This window comes from Cherax quadricarinatus, chromosome 16 (genome assembly GCF_038502225.1).
Source record: "Cherax quadricarinatus isolate ZL_2023a chromosome 16, ASM3850222v1, whole genome shotgun sequence".
In the NCBI taxonomy this organism is placed as follows: Eukaryota; Metazoa; Arthropoda; class Malacostraca; order Decapoda; family Parastacidae; genus Cherax; species Cherax quadricarinatus.
The window spans coordinates 49,681,196-49,700,462 of NC_091307.1; the positions used below are offsets into that span (position 1 = coordinate 49,681,196).

At 40.2% G+C, this 19,267-nt stretch overlaps 1 protein-coding gene across 1 annotated transcript in view; it reads left to right on the forward strand.

The window, feature by feature from the left end:
* Positions 1–19,267, forward strand: part of LOC138852792 (uncharacterized) — a 101,679-nt gene that overhangs the window by 33,413 nt on the left and 48,999 nt on the right. Inside the window, exons 6-9 of the mRNA XM_070085681.1 lie at positions 730–799; positions 1,889–2,125; positions 5,847–6,025; positions 6,437–6,599. Coding sequence (XP_069941782.1) covers positions 730–799; positions 1,889–2,125; positions 5,847–6,025; positions 6,437–6,599 — 649 coding nt within the window. The remainder of the gene's footprint in view (positions 1–729; positions 800–1,888; positions 2,126–5,846; positions 6,026–6,436; positions 6,600–19,267) is intronic.

Consider the following 19,267-nt stretch of genomic DNA (forward strand, 5'->3'; position numbering starts at 1 on the left):
CCATTAGAATTTAGTAAGATTGCATAGTGCTTCAGGATTACAACTGGTAGGCTACTAAAGAAATTAAAATTTAATAAGTTTATTAACAATTAAGTTGTCTAGGCGTATATTATCAAAGTAAATTATAGTAATCAATTGAATATAATATAGGATACAAGTTCCTACACTTCTCTCGTGTACAGTAGTATTGTGCTGAAGGCACAAATCACATCTCTATGGATTTTAAGTACCATCTGGTACATTGTTAGCATTTAATAACATAATACAAATATATACAAGTAAGTTTGTGTGTATGTGTGTAAGTGCTCTAAGTAGTTCGCTATGTCTCAAGACTCGACTAGTCTTAACCAGTGACTGACTAAAAGTCCTCACATAAACTAACTTCTTGACCAACCTGGCAATCATAACAGCTTGCTTGAACATTAAAGTGACTGTTAAACCAAACAGCAATATAACAAGCAACAGCAACACAGAATCAGGAACAAGGAGATAATATAACGACACTAAATAGGGATCATCTGCAGATCCTCCACAAAAGTCACAAAACTCCCATACTACTGAATCTAAGTTCAGCATTAGAAAATCCCCAACTATGACAGTGCACAAATACCAGTACAATTTAGGTCAGAAGCTGCAGCTCAGGACCTGAGTTTCTCAGAGTGTCTATGCGACACACACCCTCAGTACAATGTCGAAAATCACTAAGTCTAGACTATTTTCTGTGAACAGAATTACACAGAACCAACAACAAGAAAGTGACATAAACGATCTTCCAACAAGGACCCACAAGGAAGAGCAGGTGAGGGGCGTCTTGTTAGAAGAAAGTCAAACACAATAGACAATGCAGCCCACGCAGACTACTCCAGGCGAGGTGTGATCACCCTTCCCCCCCCCCCGATCATGTGACTCTCCGTGGACTGCTGCTGCCCAGCAACACGGAGAAGCCGGCAGCATAATGAGCGAAACGCTTGTTAGACTTGGCCGTCAGCTACTTAACACTCGAACTATGAGCACTGAATAATATATAAATGTTGCATCCTACCCAATAATATAACTAAGTCAAATAATAATATAAAGCAATATATTTACGATTTAGCTAATATCGCAAATATAAGCAATATAAAATTATATGAACAGGTAATATACATTATATACATTGTGACCCATTCAGGGGTCACAATATTGGCTGAATAAACACTGTAAGGATAATGCAGTACCATTCATTGACAACTGGGACAACTTCTATGGCCGAAATGACATGTATGGCAGGGATGGGGTTCACTTATCCAGGGCAGGTGTGGGTTTTCTTGCGTAAATAATAGGAGCCCTTAGATTGTTCTTCAACTCTATATATCCTTGGTTAACGCCTCATCTACATTATGCTGCACAGATATAGGAAAGTACTTGTTTGGTAATAGAGTTGTGGATGAGTGGAACAAACTCCTGAGTACCGTCATAGAAGCTAAAACGTTGTGTAGTTTTAAAAATAGGTTAGATAAATAACATGATTGGGTGTGGGTGGGTGTGATTTTGACCTGACTAGCATGTGCTACTAGGTCAGATGTCGTGCTCCTTCCTTAAGTGAATGTGACCTGACCTGACTAGGACGGGGCATTGGCTTGGGCTTGCGGGGGACTTGGACCTGTCTAACATGAGCCAGTAGGCCTGCTGCCGTGTTCCTTCTTTCTTATATTCTTATGGACAATGTTTAGCTCAAATTTGATTTTTTTTATTCTTCTGATAGAGGGAATAATGTGTTTCTTATGTATCATTTGTGGTTGTTGACCATGTAACTGTTAAACCATTTACATGTTTGAGTAGTAGGTATGTGGCTGGTGTTCTCTCTGATTCTTACAACAGGGTAAAGTCCCTCATCCCACGTTTACAGGTGTTATTAGGTACCTGGCTGGTGTTCTGTCTGGTCATAACCACAGGCTTCAGTTCATCATTAATCGCCCACCTGACAGTACAGGGAAAGACGAAACCACCGGAAACATTTGAGAATCTGGTAACTAGAGACAACTGGAGGTGGGGCATCGAGTCATGGGTGATGAAAGGGGCGTCTCAACAATACTTCGCCAATAATACCGATCCTGTGGTGGAACAGATCAGGAAAAAACTAGAGGTGAGAAAATCAGTATATAATATAACAATCAAGAGATAATAAATAACCTCTGAAAAGTCATTTACGCAATTTACATAAGTAAAAATATTTATAAATTCGGTCCTACTCAAACATTTTCCCTGTATTTCATCTTTACACTTATTAGAAAATAAACCAATACACTTACATTACATAATATATCGACACCGAAAGTCTTATTTTGTAATTAAGCATAAGTTGGTATTCTGAAAGCACACAGACATTTACACACACACGTGATGTAGTGAAGGCAGGAACCATACATAGCTTTAAGACGAGGTATGACAAAGCTCAGGAAGCAGAGAGAGAGAGAGGACCTAGTAGCGATCAGTGAAGAGGCGGGGGCAGGAGCTGAGTCTCGACCTCTGCAACCTCATTTGGGTGAGTACAATTAGGTGAGTGCACGTGACGAGGTGTCAGAGCCAGTGACGAGCGGGGTTCCAGTGGCTTCGGTCCTAGGACCAGTGCTGTTTTTGGTTTATGTGAGTGACATGATGGAAGGGATAGACTCAGAAGTGTCCCTGTTTGCAGATGATGTAAAGTTAATGAGGAGAATTAAATCGGATGAGGATCAGGCAGGACTACAAAGAGACCTGGACAGGCTGCAACCCTGGTCAAGCAACTGGGTCCTCGAATTTAATCCCGCCAAATGCAAAGTCATGAACACTGGGGAAAGGAAGAGAAGACTGCAGACAGAGTACAGGCTAGGTGACCAAAGACAGCAAACCTCACTCAAGGAAAAGGATCTTGGGGTGTGTATAATACCTAGCACATCTCCTGAGGCGCACATCAACCAGATAGCTGCTGCAGCATATGGGAACCTGGCAAACCTAGGAATAGCATTCTGATACCTCAATAGAGAATCACTTAAGACTCTGCACACCGTGTACGACATTCCCATATTGGAGTATGCGGCACCAGTTTGGAAACTACACCTGGTGAATCACGTTAAGAAATTAAAGAAAGTGCAAAGGTTTGCAACAAGACTAGTCCCGGAGCTAAAGGGAATGTCCTACGAAGAAAGGTTAAGGGAAATTGACCTGACGACACTGGAGGACAGGAGGGTTAAGGGAGACATGATAATGACATATAAAATATTGCGAGGAATTGACACGGTGGATAGAGACAGGATGTTCCAGAGATAGGACACAGATACAAGGGGTCACAATTGGAAGTTGATGATTCAGATGAGTCAAAGGAATGTTAGGAAGTATTTCTTCAGTCAAAGAATTATCAGGAAGTGGAATAGTCTGGAAAGTGGCGTAGTAGAGGCAGGAACCATACATAGTTTAAAGACGAGGTTTGATAAAGCTCATTGAGCAGGTATAGAGAGGATTTTGTTGGAGAGACCGGCAAACCTGTAGATGTTATCACAACACTGATATTCCACACAGACTGCGTAGGAATCACATGTGATTTCCTGCCATAATAGAGTGAGCAATAACTCCTCAAATTGTTCAGTAGCCAGAGACATTTTTCCTTGTTCCTCTCGGCTTGAATGAATTTGTAATTATATAACATGATACGCGTTCATTATATAGCAGTAGTGGAGTCTTTGTCAAACTCCATTCATTTATAACTAAGGCTATAGTGTATAGTCTAAAACCAGACTCCAATACAAATACTTTGGATTGTCTTTAGTGTTGTAGTTCCGCAATGACCAATTAGGTCCTGTTTTCCTGCTTGTTCTTGGTGGTTAGACCTGCATCTGCCCAAGAATCTTGTAGGATAAATAAACTATGGTTTTCTTCTTATGGATAAACTACAGGTGTCTGCCTTTAGTTTTAACCGAGTCGAATGGACCTATTTTCTAAATGTACTGAAAATTCCTAAGATAATTTCCAGACATATCTATATTCAGAACATAAAATCTTTTATATCATATAAAAGTCTGACCAAATTTTGGATAATTTTCATGTCACTGATGTAACGTTTATCAGGTCATTACTGCAGTATCAGTTCTTGTGGGCTGGCTGTCTTCTAATGCTTTAGTAGTCAATCTTTCTAACACTGGGCACTGGGCACTGGGTACTGGTATACCTGGGGCACTTAGTGTCTCCTGCCTCCCTACTTCATTCGAGTAAAATATGTTCTCCTTGAACGAATTTTCTTGGACTTCATCTTTTCTGTAGCATTTCTTGCTCCTCATGATGTGCTGATTTCAACACGAAATCCGCGGTTATTTTGCATTTTGTATTAGTTTGACTCACGAAACCGTAATGACACGATTGCAAACAAACCATACCACGGGTGGGATTTGAACCCGCGATCAGAGTTTTGAGATTCTCTGATCGCGGGTTCAAACCCCACCCGTGGTATGGTTTGTATCAGTTGTTTGCGGTTATTGCATAATATATATTATAACTGATTATGGTAAAAACTAATAATTTTGCTAAACCTAACTTTGAAACTTCCCCTAACCTAACTTAACCTAATGTAATGTTTATAAAGAAATTTTAATTTATTTAATATTACGTAAAGTTAGCTTGATTTTCCCAGAGATTTTGCATAAACAAATTTTCACTTCACTTATTCTGTGGAAATGGCCATTGTATTTCAGGTCTAACTCACCAGTTCGGCATCATATATATACATCTAGAGTCAACCATACACTGACTATCTGCGTAATGTATACGAATAACATACATTCAGTAATATAGGAAAGAGTAAATGTTTTTACTGTACTTAAGACGTACATCAGACTCTGTTAAATGAGTTGGATGGAAGCCAATGTACAGGCGACCAGGTCAGTTGAACTCATGAAAGATACATCACAGAAAGCATTCTGGCTCACGTCCAGCAAATGCCACACGATCTTTAAGCAACTGTGTATTGTTTTAATATACCAGTTTTATTAAAAAAAATCTTTATAATAACAAGACTGCATTTTTTGTCGTCCTCCAACCATATTTGTTCATGTATTTTAGCCAGACTTTTTTGTATCCTTCTTTATGGACTTCGTCGGTACAGAAATTGGTTTCTCTGCATTATACGTCTATTGATAGACATTAACCCCAGAAATTCTTGATATTAATCGTATGTTATGTGAGACTCAGTTTCCCAAATTTATTAAAAAAGTCATTTTTGGGGGTTCAAGAACGTGACGATGCATCTTCTGAGGAATTTCAAATTAAACACTGTTGATGTATTTTACTCAGAGGAAGATTTACATTGTTTTTAATATATGTAAGTCCTAATTTGTCAATATTATTAAAGAAACTGAGGAACATGCCTTCCATGCATTAACTTTAGAATGACGCTGACAATCAGCTTCAAAAATTCAAAATTGATGTATTTTGAACCATGATTTTGTTTTTTTTTAGGCTGTGCTGATTTCAGGTTTCTTATTTTAATGAAATGAGAAAACTGATTTATCGGTTTCTATGCAATAACTTTGCAATGATTTTTCTGATATGTTTAAAAACTTTAACCCAATTAGAAGGAATAAATTGTAGCTTTACCGTTGATTGATTAAGTGGATTTAAAGTCTGTCCGTAATAGGAATATCACTGAGGCTACGAGCAACATCATTGATTTAAACTGTAATTAACATTAATATATATTTGAATAGTAGATAGACGTTTAGGAAATATTTAAACAAAAAAAATACATTTGATGAAATATATTTTATTCAGAAAATGAATTGTTTGGTGTTAAATATCATGAATGTTTAATTATTTATTTTAATATACATGCACATTAGATTGTGACGGCAGATAACGCACTCTCGCTTGTGAAAAATGGAAGCTACACACTCTTCTCGCCCAAGTTCTACATCAAAGTCATCATCGAGTCCTTCTACACTGACAACTACGGTCAAACACCGTTCTACATCACCAATGAAGGTCTTCAACTCGCATATGAAAATGGTTGGGGATTTAGGCACGTATGTTTTTATTTCAATGATTATCTCTTTTGTGAGAGTGGTATAGAATGGCAGTGTGTTATCCACTGTGATAGTTTTCTGACCTGCTGGCTTCAGGACTTTCTTACCATCTGTTCCAACCCGTTCATTTACGATTTCACGAGTCAAATAGGTGAATGTCATCGACTGTGAGAAAAGTTGAATGGTATTATTAATCCTGAGGGGAATTAATATAGATGTTCATAGAATTTTGAGTATTATATAATATGTTAAGATTCTCACTACCTATAAATCCTAAGATTATGAAATTTAGCTCTATTTTCCTCAGTTGTTAAGACTGTTACTGGGCCCACGATAAGATTAGCCCCTCGTTACAGGTTGCATAAAAAATTTCTGGAGAATCAAATGCTCTACTTTCTCTGCTTTAGGAAAGGCGCCCCATTTTATCTGCGTTTTAAGCAATTGTTGCTGCAGTTAAAAGAATCAGGCATTACCGACAAGTGGACCAATGATGTGGTAGCCAGACGAGTGAGAAACAACAGAGGAGGTGCACAGCTTCACCCTCAGGTGTCCCGTGGAAATACACAGAACGTAAGTATCTCAGTTTACGCGAGCACAAATTTTACCAGTTCGCTGAGTACTTAATAATTTAATAAGTCAGGTCACATGTTTCCAGTCCTTTACCACTGCAGCATCATCAACACATGCATCATTAACACATGTATCATCAACACATGTATCATCAACACATGTATCATCAACACATGTATCATTACGTAAGTTCATCTTATTTCCCCAAATCGATGTTTTTCTTACAGTTCCGTAGGATGCAATTTTCTTTCTTAATTCATTTTATCTGTTTACAATATTTAGATGCACACTCACAATTTTATCAAGTCATAAAAGAACCAAGTAACAATTGAAGAAACACAAATGCTACTTTTCCCTAAAATCTGCAGTAGCAAAGACATAAATTCCTTAATCCCATCCCACGTACACAGACTTAGCTAATTCTTTATGGAAGTAATTCCATAGAGTATAGTCTCATGACTGGTTTCTTTATGTCCATGCAAGTCTCATTATTTCCAAAATACAATTTAACGTTGTCTAAGTCTCTTTTCATTAGCATTTCATCATAGAGATTTTTCATCTCATTCAATTTCTGTTTAGAGAAAACTTTCTTCATAATATAGGGATCAATCAGTTTGTCATTCAGATTCATATATGTAACGTGTTTAGAGTCTACATAAGAAATCCATACTAAAGAATATCAAATAAAGATAGTATCACCCTTTCCTTTGTTTTTTAGTTACTCTTGAGTCTATATATATATTTGGGTATCTCGGGAGAAATACCCAAATTTTACTGTAAGAGGCGTCGTCCCAAGTGAAAGAAATTCCACTTCATTAAGGGTCATTAAAGACCCTTAATGAAGTGGAATTTCTTTCATTGGCATAGTAATCTGGTTCAATTCATTGGACCGTTTGGCCAGATCATCCTTCAGTGTGCGATGTGCTTTCTAAAAGAGAATTAATTTCCTTGAAGTGGTATAATAAGGTACCATATTCGCGGCTTATTACACGCATTTTTATCCATAAAATGTCTCCAAAAACCACCCTGCTTCCTATAAACTGAAGATCAATGACAGGAGCTATAAGTTTGGAGTGTGGGGCGGGCTGTTGTTTTGCCAGTTACGTCCAATGCCGAGCTATTGAAACTAAAACAAGCGCAGTGTTTCAAAATTAAAGTATATTTATAATGTTTTGAGACAAGCTATTTATGAAATACGGTTACTGTACTGGGATTTTGACAGAAAACGAAATTCCTCCTTAAGTAACACCTTCCTTTCTTATTTCTTAAACTTCTGAAGTCACAAAGCAGCGTCATTTATGGTAGGCATTTTAAAATAATGCTACCGTATACTACGCTGTTGTTAGCACATGCTGGGTATTTTCACTTTATTACTAGGTACCGGTAATCATATTTACCATATGTTATGGTACTTATAGTGTCAAATATTGCCAAGCAACTAAAGTGGCCCAACATCAGCTTAAGTAGCCATTTTTTGTTTATACCGTCACTGACAAAGATGCATCAGTATGCAGTCTGGGAGCCTCATTATAAAGAGTTGCGCACACAGCAGCGACTGTGTCACCAGTTCAGCCTGAGAGATCATCGGGGTGTTCAGGCGAGCACTAGGCCTGTCCTATGTTTTGACCGACCCATAAATCAAACGTAACCTTATTTCTACATGTAAAATTACCATAGGTTTCAGTGGATTAAATATTACTTGGTATTAGGCACTCTTAACTTTTTTCCTGATTATTATTTTCTAAATTGGGATGCGTCTAATGCATCGAAGCTTTTAAAGCCGAGAAATACAGTAAATGTTTGATGTTAGCTCGACCACAGAAATCTTTAATACTAAGAAATCTGAATTTACTGCCTTTACCTATGATGACAATTTTAGCTTCTCCATATGCACAAATACCTTCATGAAATTTCTTCGGTGCTGCTCTCCTGGTCTTGTTAATAACCATGAACACACGTAATAATATGGCGAAAAACAGAGAAAACTGCAATGGTGCTTAAAGAATAATGGTACCATTCAGCTGCTTGATATAAATTAATCAAATAAATCAAACAAATTATTTGCGATGCTTGGACATTTTCCTCTACCACTGGTAATTATTGCCAGTTCCTGATAAAAGTGCCTGCTTATGTAAAAATTTTGGCATGTAGGACATAGTTGGCCACCTAACCTCACTAAAATTCACAAAAAAAGAAAAACATTTTTTAAATATATTCTGCCATACATATAATTAGTCAGCTTAAACATAATTAATATTTCATTGAATCTATAATATATATTTTTTTTTTCTTTATGCTCAGATCTATTTCCACTGATTTATGGCAAAAACAAATTTTCTTTCGGCTTATTAAGTAAAGTAAACCCTTGCCAAATGGGCCAAACTCCATGATTCGGATTATTAAGAAACACTTGGCGATATTTCATAGAAGTTTCTGTTTGAACTCGCCAAATCTTCCAATGAGTGCCTGGCTGGCAATGTCCCGGAGGCCATTACACCCCATTTCTTTGGTGCCTCATTGTGTGCCCTCCGGAAAAAGGATGGAGGAATCAGGCCCATTGCAGTGGGTAACACCCTTCGGCGCCTAGTCGCCAAGGCTGCAGTAAGAAGGGTGAGTCAAGAGGCTGCCGCAATGTTGAAACCAACTAAGCTCGGTTTCGGCGTTCAACAGGGCTGTGAAGCAGCTGCCCACGCAGCACGAGTATATATCAACATCATGTCAGATGAGAAAACCTTGATCAAATTGAATTTTGCCAATACTTTCAACTTAGTCAGAAGGGATGCTGCTCTCCAAGCAGTTTCTAGACACTTCATTTCCCTCTATCCCTTCATACAATAGTGTTACAGTGTGACTTCTAAACTATTGTTTGGGGACCATGAAATTAACTCGTATGAGGATGTGCAACAGGGGGGGGGACACTCTAGCCCTCTTTCTGTTCTGTCTGGTCATTAAGGAAGTCACAGAAGCGTTCTCCAATGAGCTCAATATCTGGTTCTTGGCTGATGGTACCCTACGTGGCACTACAGAATCTGTCCTAGAGGATATCAGAAAAATTAAAGACATGGGAGAGAACCTGGGCCTATCTTTAAACTCAACCAAATATGAAATAGTTTCTACCAATCGACAGATGATCCAGAATATTAGTTTTACCAGAATCACGAGCCATTGATCCAGCCAACAGCACTCTCCTTGGTGCTCCTCTCGGGCACAGTGCCATTGATCTGATTCTAAAAAAGAAAATCTCAGACCACAGGACGATGGCAGGCAGGATGAAAGACATCGATACACATGATGCCTTCTACCTACTCACCAGGTGCCTGTCAGTCCCAAAATTTACCTACTTTCTGAGATGCTCCCCAGCCTTCAGCAGTCCGAAACACAAGGAATATGACTCCCTCCTTAAGACCATGCTAGAGAGCGTATTGAATCTTTCCCTTGAAGACGAACAGTGGTTGCAAGCCTCAGGCTTGCCCTATCAGCTTTCCTATCCTTTTCCATAGCATCAAACGTGCTAATAAAACAAATTCTTCCGAACAACCTCCTGACTCAGCAGGAATACAGGACCCTAGCTATGCCAGTGCCATTACTGAATAGGAGACTCTTGCTGCTCCAGCACCAAAACCTAGTGCAGCACTGGCCTACAGTCAAGTTGGGATGGCCCCATAACTGAAAAGGTGCTTCCCAACATGCTTAGGGCTGAAACATCAGACAGGGAGACTGCCCGTCTCCAAGCTATGATTGCACCTCTCTCTGGGGACTTTCTCCAAATAGCTCCCATTTCGGCAACAGGAACACACCTCAACCCTAAGACCTTCCGCACTGAAGTGGCTCTCCGCTTTACTGCCCCAATTCACACGGAACATACGTGTATTTGCAGTGATTTGCATGCCGACCAATATGGTCTATATGGCCTTAAGTGTTTCCAAACCAAGAGCTGCCATGCAAGACACAATAAAGTCAACGACATCATAAAGAGAAACTTTCCTACTGCTAGATGCCCAGCCGAGAAATAGCCCCGATCACTTGCAGCCAACAATATCCACAACCCAAGCAACTGCCCCGATGGGATCGCCATCTATCCTTGGAAGAATGGCACGCTTTTAGCATGGGACTATTCCTGTGTGTCTATGCTGGCTGATACCTACATCCATCACAGTGTCGGGTGACCCGGTGGCCTGGTGGCTAAAGCTCTCAGTTCACACACGGAGGGCCCGGGTTCGATTCCCGGCGAGTTAGATTTTGCCACCGAAGTGGCTAGTTTATTGTGCACCCCATATCCATCCTGTGGACGGTAGCGCGAGAGCATATGGATACACAAAAGGCCTAGGAACTAGGCCCCAAAGGGTTAACAGGAATACATATGGATTTATATCTACATATCTATAGTTCACTTATCTGTTACAAGCAAATTTAGGAAATTTGCTTAGTATATCTAGTATCTTATTTTCATTAATAAGATATCTTGACATGTCACATAGGTTATTATACTGTCTGTCTCTGTATTCCTCAATAAGTGGACAATTAAGCACATAGTGTTCAAGAGAGTGACCATATGCCTGATCACATAATTTACATTTAGTTTGATCATCATCTGTGTGTCTCCCAAACTGCCAGAAGTACTTGTAACCAAGCCTAAGCCTGGCCACTACAACATCAGTCAGTCTGTTCATATTGCAAGTTGCTCCATAAACATACTTATCTACGTTCATGTTATCATAGTGGGTTATAGATCTAATCAGGCTTCTAACTGCATTCCTATAACAATCATTTTCATTATTTACTCCTCTCCTAATATTATTCCTAATGCTAGACACAGTTATACCAAAGTTATATTCTACATTCTCCTTCTCGATACTCTTCTTGGCTAACATATCAACTTTATCATGAAGGAGTAATCCAATGTGTGATGGGATCCATAGCAATTGTACATTAATTCCTTTGTCCCTAATTTTTGAGTATCTATACCTGGCTTCCCCAATGAGCATGTTGTTGGAGTCATTATATGAGCCAAGAGCCTTCAATGATGACATAGAATCAGTAATGATGATAGAGTCAAGCTCAGTGTCATAGGTTAGCTTTAGCGCCATTAGGATTGCAAACAATTCAGTTTGCAGTGTAGACGCCCAGTTGTTAATTCTTATGCCTAACTCAACAAATTTATTATCGTTCTTAACTAGGGAGGTGGCAACAAGAGCAGATGCAGCCCTGCCAGAAGACTCCTGTTTAGATCCATCAGTGTATATAACTTGTGATAACTTGTTACTACCAGCTAGGTGAGAAATTTCTTCTTGAGCAGTTGCTCTAACAAGAGATTTAAGGAAGGGATTACTAGCAATGAGCTTCTTGGGAGGGACTTGTAGGTATGTGACATTAAATGAACACATCTTCCATGGAGGGGTGAAATGCTCTTGTTGCCTACAGTGATACAGTTCATGCAGGTTATAAAACTTAATGCAATTGAACGTTTTCACAATCCATTTAGATCTGTGTGTATTTACCTCTAGACACTTGGTAAGATTCACTGTGACAGTGTCTGGTTCGTTTCTCAACATTCTAATACCGAGTACAGTGTTAATTTCAACAATCCTATCACTGATACTAGAAATACCAAGCTCCTTCCACATGTTAAGAACTTTTGTAGATCTGGGACAGCCAAGAATAATCCTGAGAGCTTCATTTTGCATTAACTCCAAGGGTCGGAGAGAACTTTCTCTAGCTAATATCAACATGGGAGCAGCATAATCAATTAAGGACCTAACATAGGCTATGTACATCATTCTCACGATTCTCACATTTGCACCATAGTTGCGATTGTAGCCAGCAACAGCTTTGAGAGCATTTAGCCTAGCTTTACATTTCTTGTTTAGTTGTGGTATAAAGGATTTGTTAAAGGGTACATCTACACCAAGATATCTGTAAGTTTTAGCGTAGCTAATGATTTCACCCTGCAAATAGATAGGTGGGGGATGTCGTTTGCTTGTTAATATCTTAGTTTTAGAGGAAGATATTATGAGGCCTAGTCGATTACAAATTGCTTGAACTTCATTAAGAATGGTATTCATCTTCTTATGCCCTGTTGTATGGATCATGATATCATCAGCATAGCTTATAGCTATATGTTTAGGTGAGGCAGGTAGAGCATTTAGGAGAGCATTAATCAGAATATTAAATAGCATGGGACTAAGAACTCCTCCCTGCGGTGTACCTAAAGACATTTCTTTAGAATCACTTCTGAAGCCTTGGTAAAGGACAGAGGATACTCTATTTGACAGGTATCCTATTATCCAGCAGAGTAAGCTACCACCAATATTCATTTTGGCTAGTTCATGTAGTATAACGGTTCTGTTCGCAATATCAAATGCAGATTTTAGATCAAGAAAAGTGGTAAAACTAGTAGAGGTGTGTGCAGTGAGAAAGGTGGAAATACAGTTCTGCACACTTTTACCTTTCATGAACCCATAGAGGTAGGGGGAAAGTTGATGTCTGATTCTGTAGTACAGTCTGTTAAGCATCATTCTTTCAAAAGTTTTACAAAGACAGCTAGTTAAGGAGATCGGCCTAAATGTATCAGGCTGTTGGGGCTTAGGGATAGGCACAATGAGACTATTGGTCCAGGAAGTAGGAAGAACGCCCTCAATGTAACTGAGATTATACAGTGCCAACAAAGGGTTATCAGGCACGTGCCTTAGATTTCTGAGAATATCATAGGTTATACCATCCTCTCCAGGAGCAGTTGATCGACCTTTGGTTAATGCATTATCTAATTCATACTCGGTAAAGAGGCAATCACTCTCATCAATATTTTGGCTCATAAAATTAATCAGTTTCAACATTTCTTCAGAAGTACTCTCTAAATTTTTTCTAATATGAGATGGAAGGCTTTCATGCCTGGATGTTTTGGACTAGTCATTTATGAGGTCATTTGCTTTTTCAAGAGGAAAGGGATGAGCAACATTGCCAGTCCTTTTCCTGGTTATTTTATTTATACCTTTCCAAGCCAAACTCAAAGGGGTGGACCTATTTAATCCACTAACAAACTGTTCCCATTCCTGTTGCCTAAGTTCTTCCTTTCTATTCCTTGCATTTGTTAGTGCAGCTTGGAACGTTCTGAGCAGGTCTGGGGTTCTACGTTCACGGTATGCTTTACCAATCCTCCTAGCTGCATGTGTTAGATTGCGCAGCTGTGGATCATTATAGTATTTACATTGGTTTTTATTGTTATTTATAGTGGAGGGTTTTTGTTTCCTATTCCTGCCCACTTGATCTGTGAGAACACTCTCAATAGTGGTAATTAAATCATCATTAAATTTTTGTGTGCCAATGGGCTCGTAATTCTTATACCATTGATCCAAGTGGTTAATAAAGTTGTCTCTGTGTTCTGGTTTGAGAATAAGTTTCCTCCTTCTGTATTTAGCTCCTTGATTGCTGGAGATGTGATCAAGATTGACAGTTGTTAGTCTTGGGAAGTGATCAGATAGAAGATCATCAACTATGACAGAGCCATGCATCGTATATGATGTATTAAATCCAAGACACAGATCTAGTATGCCACCATATATGTGAGTAGGCTCAGTAGTGCCCACAATTCGAACATTATCATGCTCATTTAGCAATCTCACTAGTTTAGCATATCCAGGCAAGTTTGGTGGAGGTGCTCCATCTTTCAATCTACATTCCTGCATGTTAACTCGACTCTGCAAGGAAAGGAGTGAATGTGGCAAGCTCTTTCTGACATGTTGGTTGACCTTAGGTTATACATATCCAGGCAAGTTTGGTGGAGGTGCTCCATCTTTCAATCAATATTCTTGGTTGCACTAATATGATGTAAGTCAGGCAACCGCTTCCTGATGGAAGCAATGTTCCATGAAAAGATTTGTAATGTATCCATTGTAGTGAGTTATTACAATCTCTTGCTCATAAGATGGTAAAACTATTATGCTTTGACTACAGTGTGCAGATACTTAAGAGCAAATAGCATAGTTTGTACGTCTTTATTTTCAGGACCTTTATTTTTAAGCATTTTTCGGCATTTTGGCAGCCAGTGATAAGGCAAGTCTTGAAGGCAAGAGTTATGGGCTTCTTTCTCACAAATTGCTGGAAGCTGAACGGAGATTGCTGCACTTTTGACATCATCACCATGCTCAAGAGCATCATCCTGATTACATATATTTATTAAACTTGTCAGGATCTGTTCAAGATGCTCAATTTTTTTCTGGAAATTTGTTATAATATGAGGAAGGTATAACAAATCCAATGCCTCTCCGGAGAATGGCACTTCTGGGTTAGTGCTTTCTTTAACACCTATCACCTTAACAGGTACCATGGTTACATTAGTGTTCTCTGTTTCATCATTCATTGCAGGTAGGTCCTGTGCATCTGACTCATCTCCAATTTCCAGGGAGGTTACCTGTGTGGTGTCCGTCTGACTGTTGTAGTTGTGTGTATTGGGAGAAATGACAAACTCATCCCCATATTCAGGTGTAGCCATAGGTATCTGTAGTGGCAGACCAGTAGTTCCATATGTGCTAGCAGGGATGGCTAGCTCCTCCACAGCTGGTGTGTGTGATGGCATTCTGGTATCACCAGAATCCTTTGCAGTGAGGTGGGGTTCTTGCACACTTTGTAGAGGTTCAGTCTCAGATCTGGCTGTGGTAGACTGGATGGCCCCATCCTCAGTTACCTTTAAAGGACTGTTATCAGGTTTACATCGAAGGTTATTTGGGTTCTGACTGCAGTCCTTGTGGGAGACTGTAACCCCAACTTCTTTACAGTTAATACACTTAAATTTTCGGCTGTCAGGGCCTACTGTGCATTCTCTAGTGGAATGTTTCCCAGCACACTTACCACACCAAGAATGTAGTATTCCACAGTCTACTGCAACATGGCCATAGTGCTGGCATTTGTAACACCTACGTTTAGGGGGTAGGTACACTTCGATGTTTAGGAAACGTAAACCATGCACCCAGATATTCCGGGGGAGGGGCACAGGACCCACCCAACTGGCAATAATTTGGGATTTTCCTTTAAGTCTTTTAGGCTTGATGATATGCTCACTTAGAGTCAGATGGGATGGGTCCATGCAGAGAGGGTATCCAAAGATTATGATACTGACCCATTTTTTAAAGTGGTGAGTGTCTGATGGAGGTCGGAGCAGCTTAATATCCCCATAAGGTGTACTAAGTAGATCATTAATCAGCTCTTTATTCTGTTCCACAAACACAAAGTTGTGTGTGTTTTTCCTAAATTGGATCCTTGAGTTAGGATGCTTGTTTACAGCTTCCATTAGCCATGCACACTTAGCAGGCAGCGGGGTGTTGTCAGGGAAGTTCAGCTTAACACATTCTTCCTTTGAAGAAAGACTTCTTGCAGCCTCTGTGCACCAAGGACGTTTAGTATCACATTGTGTACGAGTCAAGTGAGTCTGACTACGTCGACGCTCTAGCCCTTTCTCACTTTTTCTCTTTTGTTTACTTTTAAAGGTCTGGAAGCTATCTTCATTTCCATCACCTGCAGAAATAGGTTCCTTTATGACAGTTGCCATGTTTGCCAGTGATGATATCTGGTGTAAGACTCACAACACAAGAATTCCTCGCTTATCTTTCCCTTATAGCTTATGCAAGAGCAAATATTCACTACAAAGTCAGAAGTCCAAAATAGATCACAAGACACAAGTGCTCAAGTTCAATGAACACCTCCAACCATACTCAACCCAGACCACCACCACTCAATACGACACACACCCCACCAAAAACACACCCAGAGACCTCTTGTATGTGTGGTAATAATATGGTACATATAATGATATAATGGATGGTAAAGGAGGCCTGGTCACAGACCGGGCCGCGGGGGCGCCGACCCCCGGAACTCTCTCCAGGTAAACTCCAGGTAAACAGGCGAGGTCTTACACCTTATCACAAATTACAAAGATGAAAAGAGAGAGAGAGAGAGAGAGAGAGAGAGAGAGACAAAGTAGGTAATATTGAGCATAAAATTAGAATTCTGACATACATCACATTAAACAAGAGGTTCAAATTCAATGATAACTTCCACTTGAGTTAGTTCAGGCTACTGCCACCTAATGTACCTTACTGAAATAATAATATAGCAGACATCACAATGAATGCTGAAGACAGCCTCTTACCCCAACCATAGATTGTAAACGGTATTATTTAAAAAAAAAAAAAAAAAAAAAAAAAAAAAAAAAAAAAAAAAACTAGGTAATGTTACAATAACAATGAGATAAATCACTCTGGTCGACTTCCATGGTCCATCCTGGGTAACTCACACGTTACTATGTTATACATGTATGCAAGCATAAGTGTGCAGCTGTAGATAGATGAGTCAGTACCTAAACAATCTCACTTACACACGCGTTACTATGTATGACAAGTGTTACCAAGTACACCAAGTGTACACATTATCACTTAGAATACACTTTTGTTGATGTAAATATAGGTGAGAGTGGTACACCGCTGGTCGTAATAAACACACTGAACTTCTCAAGGTCACACACTAGGCCCAGCTTCTGGAGTTACCAGCGTTTTAATGTGTTTATTATGTGTCAGTGCGTGTCTGCAGTCATTAAATTGGTGTATCAGAAGTTAAACACTACAATCCAGTTGATCAAACAGTCTAAAACAATTTACACAATGTATAACTAGAAGTATAATGATTGCAAATTGTTACTATTACAATTTTAACTAGGCGCTAGACCCACTAGATGAGATGACAAGGAACATAGATGTTAACAGGCTGACTCTTGCTTAACACAGTTGAAAGGTAACCGAATTACTCAAGAGAGAAAGTATTCATGAAACTGAACATTATGCAGCAGTAAGCTTGTTCACAGTAAAAATACAAAGCATAAGTTACACACTCACACCACAGATGAACACTGCAATTTGAAATATTACTGGGAATTTAGCAGTAAAGTTTCAGTCTGAACGAGAAAATGTATTAGAAAACACAACAATGACACTAGGACAAGCAACTTAACTATGTAACCGTATTTAATTACTATGTTTATAAGTGAACCTCTGGCATGTCCCACTCAAAATGTCAGCACTGCAATGCTCGTCAAATTGTTCTCAAGCCACTACAGGAAACACTGGTATGCCAGCAGCACTGCAGAACGTATACAGACATGCTGGGCCCTAGGACAGATAACTGCAGGCTGCCTTAGCCCGTTCTGGGTAGCTTCTAGTGCCACCCTCAAGCTTGCTTGACTGTGCTCGCCAAGCCCGCGCCAACCACCCGGACACCTGCTTGCAGCAGGCAGGCAGGCACACAGGGGACACTCGCAAGATGAGCGGAGTGCGGCACAGAGGACACGGGCACTCAAGCACCCATGTGGTCTGGCTAAAACCGCCTCTAGACCACAAGCAAATAGAGGCGAACGGCTGAGTTCCAAATCGAGGAAGGAGAAGGGACAATATGGGTGTAGTGGCCTGCAGGTCGCAGTGCAATTTTCAAGGTCATTCACTGGGCCCACAGTCGTCTCGAGAGTTACCAACCCTGTACTACTTGTTAATGGTACGGCCGGAACACTGTAGAACGTTCACAAAGGCATTCTGGGATTCAGAACAGATGTAGCCTTGGCCTTCACTGGCTGGCTTGGAGCGCTGTTTGGCCTGGATCAGCTAAACTCGCCCTTATCCCATATGTAGATAATGGCGACGAGTTAAGGGATACCGGTGAATAGGAAAGTCGAGGAAGGGACATTCACCTCACTAGACACACGCAGTATGGGTGTAAGTGGCATGCGGGTCTTATAGTGCCATTTTCAAGGTCACCCAGCAGGCCAGACATTCCTCACTCATTTTAAGCCTACGTAGGTACTGATGGTAGCACAATGTCCTAAGTCAGCGTAATCCACTCATGCAAATAGTTACAACAAATCTGCAGCACTTGCGGAACTCACATATTCGAGTACCAGCGGGGCAGCAAAATACACCTCTACACTGCACGTCGTTGATAGAGGCGAACGGCTGAGTTTAAAGGAGGAGAGCTGGGGACACAGGAGAACAGCAGGGGCAACTGAGCACGCACATTCGCCTCTCTTCACATAGTCAATATGGGCGAAAGTCTCAGGCAGGTGATGCAGTGCCTCGCTCAAGGTCACAGGCTGAGGCAGACTTCTCAAGAGTTACCAAACACTGCAATACTCGTAGAGATTGTTACTCCAAACTTGCAGAACTTCTAGCACACGTGTCTTGGAGTGAAAGACGAATTTTCAGTGTGTGGACACCTGGGTTACCAACTCACATAGGAATGCACACTCGTCGTTATTCCTCAGGTTGGTAAAGCGATGAGTTGTGAGCATTTTGAGAGGCACGAGTAGCAGTGGACTAGCAAAATTCGCCTCTACACTCCATGTTGATAGAGGCGAAAGGCTGAGGTCAAATGAAAGGCAGAGGGGAAGCAGAGGCCTGTGAGGGCCTTTGCAAAAAGGAAAACTATTTCCAGTGTTTGACCAGGTATATCCTTAGTCACAGCTCGCACATAAGAGTTCTCACAACACTGAAGCTGTCTTCCAACAGTAGGAGTTTTAATGATGACTTATCAGTCGGGAGAAATGGGTAGGCCTGTGAATTAGTAGGCCCAGATCCCCAGCACACGTCTACTCCCCTCAACCACTCAGCAGAGACTGCTGATCACAGGGAGGAGTA